Raw genomic sequence first — 20414 nt, 5'->3', positions numbered from 1 at the left:
TTCTGCAGTGTTAAGTATGTTGTGGGGGGAGGGGAGGTGGCACAGAGGGTTGCTTGATATCGTCTGAATGCCTTAAATCAAAGCTTCAGGCCTCATTAAGGGGCCTGCCTGTACCAAGAGAATGGTCTGACTTGCACCTGACTTACAAACTAGCTCCTAGGTCATTCTGACCCAGAGATTCACTAGAGAGTCACTAGTGAATCTCTTGACCAAAGATTTCTACTTTACCCATCATGCATAGTGCCCTTAACATATGTGTGTAGAATATATGTGTCTGATGCTTAAGCTCTTATATATAAGCATGGCATCTTATATGAACTTGTGAATATGCATACATGTGAAAGAATATATGAAAGAATATTTTCCCCCATAAATGAAGTTAATAAGGCATTTCACTATTTATGTGTGGTGCTCACCAGTCCTATTGTGTGTCAGATTTTAATTGCTGTGTACCACTTTGGGCGTTAGCTGGTGTCTGAAAAGGGCAACTAAAAAATAAACACATGTAAAACAAATGCATAAAAGGGTCTAGTTTGCACCAGGCCTCAGAGTGGAAGGAAGAGACAGATTTGACATTTCAGCAAGTTACAGTAAATTTACTGCAGACGAAAGCACAGGAAGTCATGCGTTTGCGTCTCGTGTCCTCCTCGCACATGGGATGTTTCTTCTGCAGGTGTGTGTGTGGGGGGGTGTCTCACCAAGGCAGGGCTGCCCCCTCCCAGTTCACGAAAGTGCCGTTGTCTTTTTCAGAGAGACGGCCGAGGGTGTTCAGGATGGCTTGCACGCTTGGTTCCACTGCCATTGGGGCTTGTACCTTTGAAAAGAGAACCGGCGGTAAATTGTGAAGAGCTGTGCTGGTCTATGACTGTTTTTAAATAAAGATTGATTGATTGAACCGGCGGGTCACACAAGGACTTGGCGCTGAATGACTGCGCGAGTCTGTAAATTGCAGTACCCGCGTACTGTGTTCGGGCACCCAATGCAAATGGAAAAATGCTGCCCCCTGTAGTGGTTAAGAGCGGTAGTTTGGAGCAGTGGACTCTGTTCTGGAGCACTGGGTTTGATTTCTCACTCCTCCACATGAGCAGCAGAAGCTAATCTGGTGAACTGGGTTGGTTTTCCCACTCCTACACATGTATCCAGTTGGGTGACCTTGCGCTAGTCACACTCTCTTCGCCTCACCTACCTCACAGGGTCTCTGTTATGGGGAGGGGAAGGTGATTGTAAGCCGGTTTGATGCTTCCTTAAGTGGTAGAGAAAGTCAGCATATAAAAACCAACTCTTCTTCTTCTTCTTCTCCTTCTTCTCCTCCATTCCACTGGAATTTCATTGCAACATATTTGGAAGTAGCGTATAATCTGTGCATTTGGGGCCAGATATCTATAGGATAAACAAACAATTTCTCCCCTCAAAGTAACTTATGGAATTCAGTGCTGCAAGGAATGCTGATGCCCGCTAGCTTAGATGGCTTTTTCAACAAGGTTAGACAAATTCATGACACTTTGACCTATCAGTGGCTATTATCAACAGAAGCCATGGAGGGAATCTTCTTGTCATGGCCTGATCTGGGGGCAAGGGGAATTCTAAGATCAGGTGTTCTGGGAACAGCAAAGCCCTGCAAGAACTGAATGAGGGGTGAGTAAAAGATGCTGGGTGGTACATTCTGAGTATGTGGTCTAGGGTTACCAGCCTCAAAGTGGGGCCTGGAATTCTCCTGGAGATACAGTTTGCAACTGATCTCCATACAGCAAAGATCAGTGCCTCTGGAGGAAATGCCAGCTGCAGAGAGCCAACGGTGTGGCATTGCATCCCCACTAAGCTCCCTCCCTTCTCCCAAATCCACCCTCCCCCAGTCACTGCCCACAAATCTCCAGCAAATTCCCAAGCTCAAATTGGCAATCAGTAAAGAGTTCTCTACGTGTCTGTTCATTAAACTCAGATAATCAGTTTTTCACTGATCTAATCCATTGACAAGCAGAATCACTTCTATGGTATACTTAATATGCCACCTTGCTTTTTAATTTTTATTGCTGGGAAATCAAAGATATTATGTTTTGCTCTTTTTAAAATTGCTTTGAGCAATAAAACAAGTACATTTAAATATACTATCAAACAATATCTGGATTAGAATTTTGAGTGCAAAAGAGTACATAGGTTAAAAAAAGGATGAAGGGGGATGAAGGGGAAGTTTTTCTTTTTCTTTTCAATATATAATAATGATGTATTTTCAACAACAGGCTGATATGAAATATTCTGTAACTTTCGATTGTTTGTTGGAAAGCTTATATGTAACTTTATGAAAATTTTAAAAAATTCTTTAAAAAAAATTAAACTCAGATAATCTCAGAAGTATAATTCCCAAAATGCCCTGGAGGGGATGAAAGAAAGACGGAGGGACGACCGTGCATGAATTTTTCCTTCCCTTGGCCATCTCCCACTGCCACAATGTTCATCCCCATTTAATGGGAAAGATAAATTGGTGTGGCTGAATGAAAAATGGAAGGGGGTGTGTGTTCTTCTCTGGCCAAGATTTTCCATCTGGGAGGGAAGACTTGCCCACCCAGGCCTTTCTACATGGTGGTACGCTTTCCTCGTAGCCTCCTTGGGACTCTACAGTCAGATACGCGTTGCAGGTTTCATGCTGGGAACTTAACTCCCACTGTGTGGTGTAGGAATGAATTTGCACCCTGAAACACCTACCAATGCGTTTCCCATATCTGTTTGCACCCATCCAGGGTGCAGTGCAATACACAGGATCTCGTCTTCTGCAAATCCCAGGGCCTGGCACCGGGTGAGCATGTTCAGGGCAGCCTAGGAAGGGAGACATTTTTTAAATTGTGTTAGTTTAAAACATTTGTTAGCTGCCTTTCTTCCTTACAGAGCTCACGGCAGTTTACAACATAGATAAAATACATAAACATCAGAATTCAAAATCACAATTCAGAACTGCTAGTAAGCAAGTTCAGAGCAGCCTAGGAAAAGAGACATGCCAGAAGCAAGGAGAGGAATGATGTACTCAGTACAGTTCTTACTTTTAATGACATGAACTGAGCAAATGCTTCCACCTTTGCATAGCACACATAGCATGCATATCCCTTACCTTGCTGCAACGGTAGTTAATGACATGTCCAGCATCCCAACCGAGGACATTGGTGATGGAGCCACCTTCGCTGGACATGTTGACAATGGCGGCTTTTCTACAACTCATCCCTTTCTGGGGACTCTCCTGAGACGCCTTCCTCAGCAAGGGCAGGAATGCCTAGAGAAGCAGAAGGAAGAATCAAGGACAGGCGCACATGAAGCTTCCTCATACTGAATCAGACCCTTGGTTCATCAAAGTCAGTATTGTCTACTCAGACCGGCTGCGGCTCTCCAAGGTCTCAGGCAGAGGTCTTTTACATCACCTACTTGCTTGGTCCTCGTCTCTCTCCTTTGCGCCTGCTCCATCCTGTCCACATCTTTTTTGGTGAGGGCAAGAGGCCCTACAGTGATGGCGAACCTTTTAGAGCCCGAGTGCCCAAACTGCAACCCAAAACCCACTTATTTATCCCAAAGTGCCAACAGGGCAATATAACCTGAATACAGGTTCAAAGCCACAGCGGAGAGTCCAGGGAAGGGGGGGACGGGGAGGGCAGTCTGTGAGCTCACTCGGCCTGGAGGTCGGGGGGGGTGGAGAGCGGGGAAAGGATCCCTTGAGGGGAGGAAGGGAAAAGGAAGCCGCGAGCCGGCCCCACTGGCTGCCACCGCAGCACTCTGAACGTGGTGCCGCCCATCGAGAACGGTGGCTTAGAAAGTTGGGGGGAAGGAGAGAAAGCCGACACCACCGCGCACACCTCCTGGCCTGGAAGGGAAAGCGCGCGAGGGAAAAGGAAGGCCGAGATGGGGGCCGTCCCGTCGAGGAGGAGCCGAAAACTCCCACAGAGGCCCCCCCGAAAAAAAACCAAACCCAACGGAAAAAAGGGGGCAGGCAAAGGCAGGCAGGCTTCCCTTCTCGTCCTCCTCGCGCCGTATGTGCTTGTGGTACCACGGCGGCAGTGCAGGCTGGGGCGCCGGGCCGGCGGGCGGAAGAGCCGCCCCGCTGCAAGCCATCTGCCTCCGGACGCTATGCCCGCCGAGTTGCCCCCGCCCCGCGACAAAGTTGGCTGCGGCACGGCGGAAACTTGCGTCGAGGCCACGAGGAGGGGCGGAGGAGGGGGACGGGCAGCGGTGCGGCTGGCAGGGCAGCCCTCGGGGCCAAGCATGAGCGGCCGGTGGCGGCGGCGGGTCCAGAGTGGAGCCTGGGTGGGGCGGCGGTGCTGCTGCTGCTGCTGAGGCGGAGAGTGGCGGCCGGAGGCAGATGGCTTGCGGCGGGGCGGCTCTTCCGCCTGCCGGCCCAGCGCCCCAGCCTGCGCCGCCGCCGCCATGGTACCACAAGCACGTATGGCGCGAGGAGGACGAGAAGGGAAGCCCGCCTGCCTTTGCCTGCCCCCTTTTTTCCGTTGGGTTTGGTTTTTTTCGGGGGGGCCTCTGTGGGAGTTTTCGGCGAGCATGAGCGAGCGGCGCCTGGGTGGGGCGGCGGTGCTGCTGCTGAGGCGGAGCGGGCGGCGGGAGGCATATGGCGTCGAGGCCGCGAGGAGGGGGCGGTCGAGGGGGACGGGCGGGGGTGCGGCAGCTCCACGCGTGCCCATAGAGAGGACTCAGCGTGCCGCTTGTGGCACGCGTGCCATAGGTTCGCCAACACAGCCCTAGGACATCCTTACCTGGCTCACCATCATGGGCCCTATCACATTGGCTTTGTACACCGCGGACATGTCCTCTGCCGTCTCTGATTCCAGACTGCTTGGCTTTCCAATCCCAGCATTGTTGATCAGGAGATTCAGCCCGGCTCCTTGCAGCTTTTCAGTTACTTTGGCAGCAGCGGCCTGGATGCTGGTTGGATCAGTAATATCTACAGCAGCAAAATTTTACATGTAATAAAAGATAAGCCTCAGCCCATTAGGAGGCTGTTCTACCTGCCCCTAGGCAATTGTAGGGTTGCCAACCTCCAGGTAGTAGCTGGAGATCTCCCGCTATTACAACTGACTTCCAGCCGATAGAGATCCGTTCACCTGGAGAAAATGGCCACTTTGGCAATTGGACTCTATGGCATTGAAGTCCCTCCTCTCCTCAAACCCCTCCCTCCTCTGTGTCTGCCCCAAAAACCTCCCGCTGGTGGTGAAGAGAGACATGGCAACCCTAGGTCTAACCCATCTTCTTGCCCAATGCATGCCTTCTGGTTTTCTTTTCAACAAGCCCCGTCCCTCTGTCATTATAATGCAAACTATATCTTTACATCTAAAAACAAAACCTCTTAAGACGTTAGATCTTCTGCATGATTAGGTGGAATCCCGTGACTCTGCATGTTTGAACAACTAATGGAATGCACCCAAGTAAGGGGAAGCGTTGCCTTGTTTTCTGCCAAAAAACACTCTTGCCAGTCAAGCTCTTAACTCTTGTATAATCACACTTTTGCCCATACTTGCAAGGAAGATGAGATGATTCCCATGGTCTTAACATGAACTCCTTAAAAGCACGTAGAAGTGTTGTTGAGCTCTTAGCCTAGGAGCTACTTGTATGGGCACACAATTTATATAACCAGGGCCTCCTCATGGGGTGTGGCCCCCATAATTCTGTTCAATCACCACTTTTCATTTTTGCAATCACAAGTGGAGCCACGACGTTGCTAGATAATATGATCTAGGCCAGTGAATACAGTACCTCACAAGACACATTAAGATTTCCTCTGATACAGAAGACTATTTGATTCCCTCAAAGAGACGTGAGAAAGGCCCAGATTCTGTGGCAGATCTCATGCCTCTGCTTCAATCCTTAGTTAAAAGTCACCCAGGTCAAGGGATTAGGAAAGTCCTTCAAAGCTACTGCCAGTCAGAGAAGGCAATATTAGGTCTGACAGTATCAGGCAGCTTCACACCTTTGAAGACAAAATGGATGTTCCTGAAGTACAAGTCCAGCCTTGGTCAAACACAAGCTGGAAATGGGGGACCAATGTGCATGTAAAATACAACCCAGTGCTGGTGTGGAATAGCCCTGAATCTCAGATTGGTGTAAGAAGTGGGAAGTTGGCACACTTGACTCATACCCAGTGGGATGATCTCCACTCCCTGGTGTTTGGCAGCCAGGTTCTTCAGCTCCTGAAAGAGACAAAAGCTTGTGACACCAACAAAAATATTGGTTTATTTCAGATTATGCAGGAAGGAAAGATGGGAAGTGGCTCAAGTCCCACTTGGCATCTGGTTTTGCCTGGGGATCCCCCTATTGCATAGACGTGGCTCTGTAAATAGTGTCCTGCAGTGAACAGCATAACTTTTCAAGAAAAAACCTGCTCACTAGGGGGAGTACAAGGACTTTCAGTGATATTTCACATAAGGGAAAACAAATGTGTGTACACAAAAAGTTCAAGCCAAGCCTCCACCCCCCCACCTCACCCCCGGTGTGTGTATGTGTGTGAGTAAAGTCCTGTCAAGTCTCAGCTGATTTTTGGCAAGCCTGTAGGGGTTTCAAGGGAAGAGATGAACAGAGGTGGTTTACCATTGCCTGGCTCCACTTAGCAATCCTGGACTTCCTTGGTGGTCTTCCATCCAAAGTGCTAACTAGGGCTGACCCTGCTTAGGGCAAACTCTGTGTAGGGTTGCCAACCTCCAGGTGGAAAAGAGAAACAAGCAACCTATGCTGAACTAGTATTGACTAAAGGGAACTGCAGCACGAAGGCGCTATACTAATTTAACTTCAACTTCAACTTGAACATTGATGGACCTTCTGTTATTTATGTATAAGTTCACGCTTTTTCTTGAGCGTTGGATTGTTGGATTGTCTTCACAGAAGCCCTTGGGGGCAAAAATTTATGTATCATTGACATAACTGTTTGCGAGGAGGGGTATGACTGTAATACCCATATAAATGGTTTTCATTGCTTGTATTAAAATCTTTGGGGGTATGATTTCAATACCCTTAGTATATTCATTAATATATTATTTAAGACCTTTTGGTGTATTGTTTATACTTCAGTTGAAGTTAAAATTAGTATATAGAGCCTTCGTGCTGCAGTTCCCTTTAGTTTCATCTCCAGGTGGTGGCAGGAGATCTCCTGCTCTTACAACTGATCTTCAGCCAATAGCGATCAGTTCACCTGGAGAAAATGGTCGCTTTGGCAATTGGACTCTATGGCACTGAAGTCCCTCCCCCACCAAACCCCGGTTCACAGGCTAAGCAGTAGGGTTGCCAGGTCCCTCTTTGCCACCGGCGGGAGGTTTTTGGGGTGGAGCCTGAGGAGGGCGGGGTTTGGGGAGGGGAGGGACTTCAATGCCATAGAGTTCAATTGCAAAAGCCGACATTTTTCTCCAGGTGATCTGATCTCTATCAGCTGGAGATCAGTTGAATTAGCAGGAGATCTCCTGCTACTACCTGGCAGTGATGCAAATAAAACAGTAGTAGGCAAAATTGAATGAGACAATGGGCAATGGATAGCAGGCAGCAAAACAGCCAAGGCTGTAACTATATTACAAAGAAATTAATATACAAATGAAGCTAAGCAACAAGGGTTACAAAGCAAGGAAATAACAACGTCAAGAAAAAAATCAGCTGGAGTTGCTGATAATAAGTGCAAAAAAGTTCATGTAAGACACAGAGTCATATTTTAGTCAATATCAATGTCAATGTGTCTTCAGGCAACGGAGATACAGATGGTAACGCGGCTCCTGACGTATTCCAGCGTTTTCACTACAAAAGTAACTTCATCAGCCAAAAGGCTTAATATTACTATTCCTAGGATTAAAGTGGAGCTCCCTGACGGGCTGCTGTCTTGATAAATCTTGTGTGGGCAAGATTGGCTGTCTTGGCTGTTTTGCTGCCTGCTATCCATTGCCCATTGTCTCATTCAATTTTGCCTACTACTGTTTTATTTGCATCATTACTATTTACAGTAGAGTGAGTTATTGGCATAACTACCTGGCAGTGGGCAACCCTACTAAGCAGGCATGTACCCATAGCTGACTCTAGTTTTGCATGGCCCTCTGAAAAGACCATTAAGTCTGGACTCTACCCATTTCCTGCCTGCTCCACTTCTCCATAGAACTAAAACTGCCCTGCCAACTCTGACCTGGGAAATTCCTGGATATTTGGAGGAGGTGCCTGTGGAGGGGAGAATTTGAGGAGGGATTTCACCTTTCACCTTTGATATACCCTAGAGTTCGCCCTCTGAAGCTGACATTTCTCCAAGGGAACTGATTTATGTATTCTGGAGATCAGTTGTAATTCTGGGAGAACTCCACACCCCAGTTGTAATTCCGGGAGAACTCCACACTCCACACTGGCAAACCCGAATAACTGCCCTGAGACTAGGAAGCATAGCAACTCCTGCCCCCCCCCCCAAAAAAGAGCCTCCAGGCCCTTGGGCACAACCCTGTAGATATCACAATGAAAATGGTCCCGCTCTGGCATGATACCTGGGCACGTGATCCCACTGGGTCCCGGCAAGTGGCAAAGATCCATTCTGGACGATTGCTTTTCCCTGCCAGCTGCCTGACAATCTCAAAGCCGATCCCTCGGTTGGAACCCGTCACCAAGACGCTTTGTGTTTTCAGCATTTCCATGCTTTCCCCGTCGCCTGAAAAGCAGAACCTGCCCAGTTCTGCAGCTCCCAGTTTCTCCCACCCAGTCTTGCATAAGGAACTTGGCTCCCGTGTCAGCTCACATGGTGCTTTTTGGCTCTGCTCCCATCCACAGAGCCACTGCGCATAATACGAGAGGAAAGGAGAGGAAGAAGGGGTGCCTGGTGTTTTGTGCCCAGGCGCTGCCTTGGGTGTGTCTGGCAAAGGGCTCCTTGCCAAGAAGGGGGCAGGAGGAATATTATGTAACAGGCTGTGAAGGCGGACAAAGAAAGAAAGGCTGCCTGGGAGCTATAAGTGAGTAAACTTGAAACACCGTTGTTGATCTGTTGTAAAAAGTTGCTATTGTGACAACATGTATAATTCGAAATATCAGAATAAATAGTCCCGCTAATACCTATCTAATGGATTTTTATCATACTCTTCTTCTAAGGAACTCGGGGTGTCTGAACGTCTTTTATCCCTCACAATGTCGGGCTGCGTGACTGGCCCAAGATTACCCAGCAAGCTTTATGTCAGAGTTGGGGATTGGAACCCAGATCTCCCCAAACCTAATCTGATCTAACCACTACACCACACTGACTTTCAATCATAGTGCTAACATCTTGTTTCCCGGTGTTCCCTTTGGACAGAACAAAGTTTTCAGCCTCCTGAAGGAAGTAAACCATACATGCAGGGCCGGGCTGTGTGGTATAGCCGAGAAGAGGGGAGAGGAATTATCTCCAAGAATCCAGAAAACCATACGTAGCTTGTGTTAATTCCCTCCCCCAAACATTTGATGGAATTGCATGGGGCCAATCTGTCTTTGAAATCTCTCCTTCTGGTTGGTAGCTGGAAATGCAGGTAAGAAATAATGCATCGGTAGTAGTGCCCTGGAGCGTAAATCCTGAAACTGAGCACAGGGCCAGAACTGAGCCACGACAGACCCTCTGAATTAATTCTTGCATTCATTGCTGGTTTCTCTTAATTTCATCAGTACTGGGATGAAAATTGTAAGAATTTGGTTGTGAGGGAGATTGCAAACCTTTTGAATAAAACCCACTTAATACAAATCTTTAGAGAAACATTAAATGAACCAACTGCCCTTCCTCAGAACTAGAGTTGGCTTCTCCAGGTTGAGAAATTCCTGGAGGTTTTAGGGGTAAAGCGTGGGGGGAGAGAGGTTTGAGGTGGGGAGGGAGCTCAGTGGGGTATAATGCCACAGAGTCCGTCTTCCAAAGCAGCCACTTTCTCCAGCGGAATTGATCTCTGTTGTAATTCCAGGAGATCTCCAGGCTCCACCCGGAGGTTAGCAACCCTACTCAGAGCTATCCATAACAACATGGAGTTTCTTTGCCTGGAAGCTGCCGATGTGAAACAAGTTGCCTTTTATAGTAGAAAAGAGCAAGAGTCCAGTAGCACCTTAAAGACTAACAAAAAGATTTTCTGGCAGGGTATGAGCTTTCGTGAGCCACAGCTCACTTCTTCAGATACAGCTAGAATGTGAATCCATCTGTCTTTAAGTAGAGGAGAGTGGATTCAGACAAGCATTAGTATGTCAATGTTAACAGTATGTCAATGTGAATCGCAGGCGTGATGGGATTAGGTGTGATATGCAGAAGAGTCTGTGATGTCCAGGGGAGAGATGGGTGTGGAGAAATCAGCATCGGTCATGAGCCATGAATGCAAGGTCTTTATTCAGCCCAGGTAAATGCATTGACTTTAGTTTGAATATCAACTGTAATTCTGCAGTTTCTCTTTAGTTGCCTTTTATGTAACCAGTCTTTATTTGCCAATGAATAACTTCATTTTCTTTTCTTTTTTAAAGACCAGGAGTCAAACTGAGTAGGAAGCTGAGGGGGGAAAACAGATCTGGCTTCTATAGGTATGGTGTGCTCAGAATATTCTCTGTAACCCCCGTTCCACAAACATGACTAAAATTCATCATGAACAGATGAAGGCTTCAACTGACAAAAGGCCATTTTCCTGTCAAAACACTGAGATCAATGGTTCATGTAGGTTATCCGGGCTGTGTAACCGTGGTCTTGGTATTTTCTTTCCTGATGTTTCGCCAGCAGCTGTGGCAGGCATCTTCAGAGGAGTAACACTGAAGACACTGTCCTTCCGTGTTACTCCTCTGAAGATGCCTGCCACAGCTGCTGGCGAAACGTCAGGAAAGAAAATACCAAGACCACGGTTACACAGCCCGGATAACCTACAAGAACCAATGAACTCTGACCGTGAAAGCCTTCGACAATATCCTGAGATCAATATTCATGATTCCACCTTAACCTATTATATCATAGGTGAAGACAGCTGAAAAACATCTTGCTTGGTTAAAAAAAATTCTCCCTCAATCTATTTTTAAATGTGTACTTATTGGTGATCATTGGTAGTAAATTAAGAAAACATGGTGGAGAACTGACAATGGAATTTCTCAAATGTGTTGCCTTCCGTAGCCAGATTTCCCTTCTCTTGGAAGTAAATGTGGATTCTTCTCAGGCAGTTTCGACAACCTTCCTTCCTCCCAGACCTAGAAGAAGAAGAGTTGGTTTTTATACCCCACTTTTCTCTACCAAAAGGAGTCTCAAAGCATCTTATAATCACCTTCCCTTCCTCTCCCCACAACAGAAACCTTGTGAGGTAGGTGGGGCTGAGAGAGTTCCGAGAGAACTGTGACTGGCCCAAGGCCACCCAGCAGGCTTCATGTGGAGGAGCGGGGAATCGAACCCTGCTCTCCAGACTACTTATGGATGGTTGGTTCTACCCTACATTTTAAGTAAGGAAAAAATGGCCCAAATTAGGCCCGACAAACAAACAAACAAACAAACAAACAGGTGTTTCTAATGTCACCTAGATCCTCCATAAAAACGCATGTGGATGTATCAAGGCAATAACTGATGAAATGGTTGTTTGGAAGCAACCATGAGAACTGATCTGTCTTTTTCATTTTTACAGTGTTTTGCAATGATTTTTTAATGGGATTTTAATAGCCGTTATCTGTTTCAGGAGGCAGCTTTTGACTGGAAAGAGGGATAAGAAAACAGTAAGCGAATGCATATTCACTGAGTAAAATTTGGCTAGTTTATTCCCAATATGGGTATGTTGAGCAACTAGAAGAGAAAAGGAGATTGAAGAAGTCAATAAATCTTTCTTGCTAACTTCATTGTGGATGAAGGCACACAATCAGGCATTCCCATCTCCCCCCGTACCTGATGTGTTCGTCTTGTACAACCTCACCAAGGGAGGATTGCCCCCTCCCAGTTCACAAAATTGCCACTGTCTTTCTCGCAGAGAGAGCCGAGCGTGTTCAGGATTCCCTGCACGCTCTCATCCACTGTAGACTGGCCCGGTAACTTAAAGGAGAGAGAATAGGGAAATCATACAAGGACAAGAGAACCACAAATCGGCAAGATAGACCAAAGCTATACATCTTAATCTCCTTGCCCCTCGTCAGGGTGTCAATGGTAAACAAGGAAGCAGTCTCAGACGTTGCTCTGTGGTTATAGTACTCCATTTCTCTGGAAAAGCGAATCCAACCAACTCTGGGTTGGGACATTCCTGGAGATTTGGAGGTGGAGCCTGGGGAAAGCAGGGTTTGGGGAGGGGAGGAACCTCAGAGGGGTATAATGCCATACAGTCTACCCTCCAAAGCAGCCAATTTTCTCCAGGGGAGCTCACCTCTGTAGTCTGGAAATCAGTTGTTATTCCACAAGATCACCAGGCTCCACCTGGAGGCTGGCAACCCTGGTATCAGGGACATAGAATCATAGAGTTGGAAGGGACCACTAGGGCCATCAAGTCCAACCCCCTGCACAATGCAGGAAATTCACAACTACCTCCCACCTCCACACCCCTAGTGACCAGAAGATGGCCAAGATGCCCTCCCTCTCATCATCTGCCTAAGGTCACAGAATCAGCATTGCTTATGGCAATGATCTTCCATGGTTCAATGATCTTCCATGGTTCAATGATCTTCCATGGTTCAATGATCTTCCATGGTTCAACCACTGCTGCTGTAGCCGCTGATTCACTACAATTACTGATTTATATTCAGCATAGTGACAGTATAATGTTATCCATTTTGTGAGTTACTTTGATATAGGCCCAAAGTACATAAATAAATTTGGGGTTCCTGAGTATAGGAAGGGAGGGAGTTGCCCCATGAATGACCTACCTCTAAAGGTACCATTTCTGTCTTTACAACTCCGGGGTGCAATGCGATGCTCAGGATCTCATCTTTTGCCCATCCCAGGGACTGGCACCGTGTGAGCATGTTGAGAGCAGCCTGCCAAGGAGATGAGACAAAAACAAAGAGATGAATGAAGCAACTAGTTCCATGCAGAGGTAGCAGGTCAAAAGGAAGTTCTGATATATCTAAGAGAAGTTATTTGATGCTCCCTTTCTAGGCACACATTAATTTTATTTTACATTTTAGAGGTACAAATCCCTTAACAAGACTTCTCATTGCAGAACATTGAATAAGCTTCCTGTTCTGGATTATTCTAATTAAAAGCTTGCATTCTGTATACTGATAGTAGCAAATCCAGTAGACCAAGGACTGGGGGAAAGCAAATTATGGAGAGACAAGTGGAGATCTATGATACCCCTTCGTTTTCTCCCCATTTGCTCCCACTGGGCCCATCATGCCTTCCTTCCTCCCCACCACCATTGGCAACGCTGCCGGGTTCCTCCCCAGCTCCCAGCCACCCCCTCCCAACCAACAATCATTGCTGGGCGCGCCATGATTCCTTGGCACCCGAACAACAACAGCAACACTGCTGGGCATTCGCAGACATTTTTCATTTTGGGGGGAATTTAACCCCCCAATGTTATTTTCTAACAATTTCAGATTTTTCTGCAAACCCAAGGAATCCCCAAATTTTGCAGAAGTGTCTGGCTTATGTCAGTGTGGCGCCAATCCACAGATTTAAGTAACCACGCTTGAAAATTTGAATATGTGTGTGTATGTGCAAAGTGCCGTCAAGTTGCAGCCAACTTATGGCGACCTCAGCAAGGGGCTTTCAAGGCAGTTAAGATGCAGAGGTGGCTTGCCATTGCCTTCCTCTGCACAGTCACCCTTGGAGATCTCCCTTCCATGTACTGACCCTTCTTAGCTTTCGAGATCTGACAGAATTGGGCTATACCATGCTGCCTTCTCTCCCCAATTAGAACATAGAATACTTCATTCTACATTGTAATATTAACAGAGCGAATGTGTCCTCTCTTTGCACTGCAGGCACGTCCCTACCTTGCTGCAGCGGTAACTGATGACGTGTCCAAGGTCCCATACGAGGAGGTTGGTGATGGAGCCAGCTTCACTAGACATGTTGACAATGGCAGCTTTGCTACAACTCATCCCTTTCTGGGGGCTCTCCTGAGATGCCTTCCTCAGCAAGGGCAGGAATGCCTGGAGAAAAGGAGGGAAGAATCAAAGAAAACAACGCAACTGTCTGTCGGGTGATCCAGGGAGCTCTTCACCAGTGTGGAGTCCCGACCAATCACTCACCTTTAGGAAGGCCCTGGACTTTCATGGGCTTATCAAAATGGTAGGTATTCATGATCCTGTTTCAATAGGTACAGTTCCCCTTAATCTCCCCCGCCCCCGCCCAACCAGGGATGCTGCACCGGTTGAATTTCTGTTTTGTTATACCACTGTTAGCATCACAACATAACCTTTGGCTGGGGAAACAGGCAGCATCCAACCATCAAGAAGCGCTGGGGGTGGATCCAACCATCCTCCAATAGTCTTCCTCCAGTCGAAGGAGCCTTCCTGGCTTTTAAATAGCGCTTCCTCTAATAAAAGATCCAGTGCATTTGCAGGGAGGCTCCTTAGACTGGAGAAAGGCTCCAAACTTGAGCCAAAAGGAAAGGTGGAGTATGAATACCTTGCTCATTGAAGTGGTAGGATACTGGGAGGGTCCACCCAATTATCCTTAAGATACATGTAGTGCGATCCTAAACAGAGTTACAGCCTTCTGAGCTCATAGACTTCAGTGGACATAGAAGGTTGTAACTCTGCTTAGGACTGCTCCTAGGGTTGCCAGCTCTGTGTTGGGAAATACCTGGAGATTTTGGGGGTGGAGCCTGAAGAAGGCAAGGTTTGGAGAGGGGAGAGACTTCAGTGGAGTATGTAGCCATAGAGTCCACCTTCCAAAGCAGCCATTTTTTAGAGGTGAACTGACCTCAGTCGCCTGGAGATCAGTTATAATAGTGGGAGATCTCCAGCCACTATCTGGAGGTTGGCAACCCTAACTGCACAGTTCCCATTAAGAGCTGTGTAGAATAATGAGAAGAGGTCTGAGGACATCCTTACCTGGCTCACCATCATGGGCCCTATCACATTGCTTTTGTAGACCTCGGACATGTCCTCTGCTGTCTCTGATTCCAAAGTGCTTGGCTTTGCAATCCCAGCATTGTTGATGAGCAGATTCAGCCCAGCTCCTTGCAAGTGATCTGTGACTGTGGCAGCAGCAGCCTTGACGTTGGATGGATCGCTAATATCTACAGCAGCAAAGTTTTACAGTGGTAGAGCATTTGCTTGACATGCAGAAGGTCCCAGGTTCAATCCCTGGCATCTCCAGTTAAAGGGACTAGGCAAGAAGGTGATGTGAAAGACCTCTACCTGAGACCCTGGAGAGCTGCTGCCAGTCTGAGTAGACAGTACTGATTTTGATGGGCCAAGGATCTGGTTCAGTATAAGGCATCTTCATGAGTTCATGTGTTACCAATGACAACATGGACCTAGCCGGTTGCTTTGAGGTAAAGCATGAATTTTTGGAGTCTTCTATGTTTAGCTTTTTAGGGGACTCCTGTTTTCAAGGGATGGGAAGGGATCCTTAGGTCTGGTCTATAGGTGGGTTAGGCCACAACTGGTTTGGCAGGAATAGGGAGGGTTGCTCAAGATTGGAAGGGTGAATAGGTGAGTGCCCTGAACCATGAGGGTATGAGGGAAGGCTGTTCCTGAACAGCCCATAATTCATTCCTACTGCATAGTAGGTTGATAATCTTCTTGTTGAGCAGCATCAATCACACCCATGGTTGTCTCTATGGCATGCTGGATAAGGGCAAGGAAACTTGGCACCAGCATATGGAGGAGAGGATAAATGAAGTTGGCAATAAATAGCTTGATGAAGTAATGAATTGCTGGCTGCGTTTGGAGTTGCCCAGATATTGTAGCTTCTAACGGGCTACTAAGCACAGCCCAAAATAAAGAAGTAGATGTTATGATGTAGATCAGCTTGGGTTGCCCTGTAGATCTTTTTTTTGGGGGGGTGCGGCATAGGGAGGGGGACCTTCTCTGATGCAGTGACATCACTTCTGGGTGATCACCCAGAAGTTACATACTCTCCTCCATGTGCCACTCTAGGAATTTTCTCTATGGCAAAGACCATAGAGATAAGAGAATTTTGTAGTGTTGCAGCACACAGTGGCTGGAAGAGGCATCGCTGTGTCTGTAGTATCATGCCCCCAACATTTTCTCCCTCTTTCGAGAGCAGAGGAAGAGCTCATTGGGGTGGGAGCCTAAGAGCCTTAGGGTAATAAGGCTAAGATCAACCCATTAATATTAATAAACTAAACCCTAAGTGTGGTCTTCCTGTGTCTTTTTGGGAGGGAGCAGCTCTGGGACAACTGTTATACATGCTGTGGCTTATGTAATTGAAGCACCAAATACTTTCACTGATGTATACTTTGTGAAGGCACCCACTGTGTTTTTACACCATTTTACAATATATGTTTTTTAAATAACCTGTTGGGATATGTATCAAATGTCAGCATCCAGTAAAGGGAGTCTAAGCAAGTATCAGTGTAAGTTGATTCCATAATATTGCCTCTTTGTTCTCGTAATCCTTACACACCTTGAGATCTTCTTGTTTTGGGTGCCATCTGCCAAATTAACAGTGTAATCCTAAACCGAGTTACATCCTTCTAAATCCATTGATTTAAATGGGTTTAGAAGGGTGTAATTCTGCTTTGGGAGGGAAGGCAGCATGGCGTAGCCCGATCTTGTCAAATCTCGGAAGCAAAGCGGGGTCAGCCCTAATTAGTATTTGGATGGGAGACCACCAAGGAATACCAGGGTTGCTATGCAGAGGAAAATCTGATGAGATCAGGCTAGCCTGGACCATCCAGGTCAGATCATTTAGAAAATTGTGTGTGATGTCAAGTCGCTTCTGACTCATGGTGACCCTATAAATTAATGTCCTCCAAATGTCGTGTCATTAACAGCCTTGCTCAGGTTTTGCAAACTGAGGGCCGCAACTTTCTTTATATAGTCAATCCAGCTCATGTTTCCTGTTTTCCTCTTTTCCTGCTGCCTTCAACTTTTCCTATCATTATTGTCTTTTCCAGTTACTCTTGTCTTCTTTTATTGTGACCAAAGTACAATAGCCTCAGTTAAATAAGTTTAGCTTCTAGGGACAGTTCATTGATTTGATCTGTGTGTGTAAAGTGCCTTCAGGTTGCAGCCGACTTATGGCGACCCCTTTTGGGGTTTTCATGGCAAGAGACTAGCAGAGGTGGTTTGCCAGTGCCTTTCTCTGCACAGCAACCCTGGTATTCCTTGGTGGTCTCCCATCCAAGTACTAATCAGGGCTGACCCTGCTTAGCTTCTGAGATCTGACGAGATCAGGCTTGCCTGGGCCATCCAGGTCAGATTTGATCTGTGTGTGTGTAAAGTGCCGTCAAGTCACAGGAGATTTATGGCAACCCCTTTTTTGGGGTTTTCATGACAAGAGACTAACAGAGGTGGTTTGCCAGTGCCTTCCTCTAGATTTGATCTAGAACCCACTTATTTGTGTGTGCGTTTTTGGCAGCCCACGGTATCTGAAATACTCTCTTCCAACATCACATTTCAAAGGATTCTACTTCCTTCAGAAAATTATGGCACACTAAATCTAATATCTGTTCTGGGTAAATTAGTAAACCTAACATCTGCTCTGAGTAGATTATTAGAAAATGTTATTGAAGAAATAATTTTTAAGCACATTGTTAAGCAAAGACTGCTGAGGAAAAATCAGTGTGCCTTCTGCAGAGATAAGCCCTGCCTCACCAACATCTTGGAGAAGTTTAACAATCGTGTGGATAAGAACAATCCAGTAGACATATACTTGGACAAACTATTTAGTCAATCAGCAAGCAGGCAGCAAAGTATGAGAATAACAACACAGATTTCTAGTCAAACAGTATAGCTGGGACTGAAGAACTGTAACAGAAGCACAACCAGGGAAAAATACACATAAATGGAATGCTAGAAATGAGGAATGCGTGCTCATTTAAACTACGATGTGTTGATCTTGTTGAATGGCCCTGAATCTGCTGGAAAAGGGCGGGGGGGGGGCAGTCACATACCCATTGGGAGGATTTTGACACTCCGATATTTCTCAGCCAAGTTCTTCAAGTCCTGCAAGTGAACACATGCAGAGGCTTGAGATGAAACAGAAAGACTGTCTTATTTGAGGTGGCGGAGGGTTTAGGGATGGGCTGTTCATTAAGAGGTAACTCCTTTGTACTGAAAGGATCTTGGAGAAGCAAAAGTGCCCTGAGATGGGAAAGTGTGCAAGCCTCACCACAGAATGTGAAGCTCCAACCCCCCGGGCAGAATATCTGCGGCATCCAGAGCAATCTCCTTGTTGCACACCTGTCCCAAGATAACCCAATCCCACCAGAACTCTCACCTGGGCCCGTGGTCCCTCTGGGTCCCGGCAGGTGGCAAAGACCCATTCTGGCGCGTTACGTTTTCCCACCAGCTGCCGGACCAGCTCCAAGCCAATGCCTCGGTTGGATCCCGTCACCAGGACACTGCGCACATTTAGCATTTTGGTGTTGGGTCGGCTGCTGTTGCCTGACTAGCAAAGCCAAAGGTTAGTTAGTGAACTACAGTCCCCACCCAAGTTTGTATGTCAGGTGGCTGCTATGTCAACATGTATCATTGGCTTCACTCTTAGGAAACACCTTCAGCTTCCGATATCTCCACAAAGCTGCCAAAGAGAGAGAGAGAGAGAGAGAGAGAGAGAGACAGAGAGAGAGAAGAAGAGGAGGAGGAATGAGGGAATTCAGCCGCTTGTTTTGCACATTGGCAGCATCAATATATCTAATTCTCAATGTGGCCCCATCTGTGGATACTTCAATCTGGAGATTGAGGACATGAACAGACAAGAGAGACCTTTCTACAAAACTGGAAAAAAGCCCCAAATTTGCAACAACAAAAAATCTGAAATCTGAAAAAAAAAAATACTTTGGGGGTTAAAAACCCCCATAATGATAGAAGCAGTGCCTGTTGTTTTAAGAAACAAATGTATTTGCCAGGCAATCACAGCAGTATTGCCAGCCTTCATGCCTTGGTTTGTGTCAGTAAAAGGCAGGGGAAGGGGCAAGGCCTTTTCTAGAGTTGTCTTGGCCTTAGAGGGAGAACTAATTGGGGCTGGGGCTGGTAGCCCTAGGCAACTTGCATGTCTCACCTAGGCCTGCCTGCTTTCTACTGTTCAACATCAGCCACTCAACAAAAGCCAGTGTGGTGTTGTGGTGAGAGTTTCAGACTAGGATCTGGGAGACCCATGTTGGAATCCCCACTCTACCTGGAAAGTTCACTGAGTGACCTTTGGTCAGTCACATGTTCTCAGACTAACCTACCTCGCAGTGTTCGTGTGAGGAGAATGATGGAAGCTGCTTTGGGTTCCCATTGAGGATAACTTTCTTTTTTGCCATCAAGTCACATCTTACTTACGGCAGCCCCTGGTTGGTGGGGTTTTCAAGGCAAGAGATGTTCAGAGGTGGTCTGCCATTGCCTGCCTCCATGTCACGAGCCTTGTGTTCCTTGGAGATCTCCCATACTTGCCAGGGCCGACCCTGCTTAGCTTCTGAGATCTGACAAGATCAGGCTAGCCTGGGTTATCTAGTACTGGGTGGGATATAACTTTAGTAAATAATAATTATAGATACAGATGTCTAATGATTTGTGGACGCGACCTAACAGTGCAATCTTAACCTGAGTTACACCTTTCTAAATACACTGATATCAGGCTTAGAAGGGTGTAAACTATTTAGGATTGCACTGTAACTGTTGTAGCTGAAGGGTTAATCTTGTGTTCTGCAGGAGCTATTTCACATTGGAGGGAGGCAGGAGAGAGTATTAAATAAGTATTAAACTTGGTTTATAACAGAAGGCTGTGGCTAATCTGTGTTTTTGAAGCTCTTGGGAGGTTTGGCCCAGCTTGAATTACCAACCCACTTTCCAAATTCAGACAAGCCCTTCTAGAAGAAGAAGAGGAAGAGGAGGAGGAGGATCATCAAACCGGCTTACAATCACCTTCCCTTCCCCTCCCCACAACAGACACCCTGTGAGGTAGGTGGGGCTGAGAGAGTGTGACTACCCCAGGGTCACCCAGCTGGCATCATGTGGAGGAGTGGGGAAACAAATTCAGTTCACCAGATTAGTGTCTGCCGCTCCAAACCACTGCTCTTAACCACTACACCACGCTGGCTCTCTAGGAAGGAATGCTCTCTAGGAAGGGAATGTATTCCAATTATCCCTTTTAACCTTATTTTCTGATACTCCTTTTTTATCCTTGCCTTTTGGAGAGGCTTTCTAACATTTTTCTCAGTGTGACTTGCTAATGGCGTCATTCTCCGCAGTCACTAGACAGTATCAGTGCAATCCTAAGTAGAGATATACCACTCTGAGCCAATTGGCTACAATGGATTTAGAATGGTGTAGCTCTGTTTTGGGTTGAACTTAGTCTCTGAATGAGGAATGGTTGAGTCTTAACTGTATTGCAAATGCTTGAAGAAGAA

General features: G+C 46.7%; 3 protein-coding genes across 3 annotated transcripts in view; 1 reads left to right on the top strand and 2 right to left on the bottom strand.

Moving 5' to 3' along the window:
- The window catches only part of LOC130489000 (RNA-binding Raly-like protein), a 181250-nt gene that overhangs the window by 83628 nt on the left and 77208 nt on the right, over nt 1-20414 (top strand). The window lies entirely within an intron of this gene.
- Nucleotides 695-8627, bottom strand: LOC130489002 (C-factor-like). Its single transcript, XM_056862706.1, has 6 exons — nt 8481-8627; nt 6119-6170; nt 4740-4927; nt 3101-3259; nt 2695-2811; nt 695-814 (listed from the first exon to the last, which is right to left on the bottom strand). The coding sequence occupies exons 1-6, from the start codon at nt 8625-8627 to the stop codon at nt 695-697; spliced, it is 783 nt and encodes a 260-aa protein (XP_056718684.1).
- Nucleotides 11858-18453, bottom strand: LOC130488997 (C-factor-like). Its single transcript, XM_056862700.1, has 6 exons — nt 18299-18453; nt 17973-18024; nt 14938-15125; nt 13873-14031; nt 12799-12909; nt 11858-11977 (listed from the first exon to the last, which is right to left on the bottom strand). The coding sequence occupies exons 1-6, from the start codon at nt 18437-18439 to the stop codon at nt 11858-11860; spliced, it is 771 nt and encodes a 256-aa protein (XP_056718678.1). The 5' UTR covers nt 18440-18453.

The sequence above is a fragment of the Euleptes europaea genome, chromosome 17 (assembly GCF_029931775.1).
Source record: "Euleptes europaea isolate rEulEur1 chromosome 17, rEulEur1.hap1, whole genome shotgun sequence".
Taxonomy (NCBI): domain Eukaryota; kingdom Metazoa; phylum Chordata; class Lepidosauria; order Squamata; family Sphaerodactylidae; genus Euleptes; species Euleptes europaea.
This window is presented reverse-complemented; position numbering and strand designations above follow the sequence as displayed.

Coding starts and splice junctions, on each gene's coding strand:
- LOC130489002 (XM_056862706.1), bottom strand. CDS start 8,627: ATGGAAATGCTGAAAACACAAAGCGTCTTGGTGACGGGTTCCAACCGA. Junction 3,260..4,739: donor GGCCCATGATGGTGAGCCAG/GTAAGGATGTCC, acceptor CTGCTTCTCTAG/GCATTCCTGCCCTTGCTGAG. Junction 2,812..3,100: donor TTAACTACCGTTGCAGCAAG/GTAAGGGATATG, acceptor CTCCCTTCCTAG/GCTGCCCTGAACATGCTCAC.
- LOC130488997 (XM_056862700.1), bottom strand. CDS start 18,439: ATGCTAAATGTGCGCAGTGTCCTGGTGACGGGATCCAACCGAGGCATT. Junction 15,126..17,972: donor TGTCAAAATCCTCCCAATGG/GTATGTGACTGC, acceptor TTGCTGCTGTAG/ATATTAGCGATCCATCCAAC. Junction 11,978..12,798: donor CAGAAATGGTACCTTTAGAG/GTAGGTCATTCA, acceptor CTCTCCTTTAAG/TTACCGGGCCAGTCTACAGT.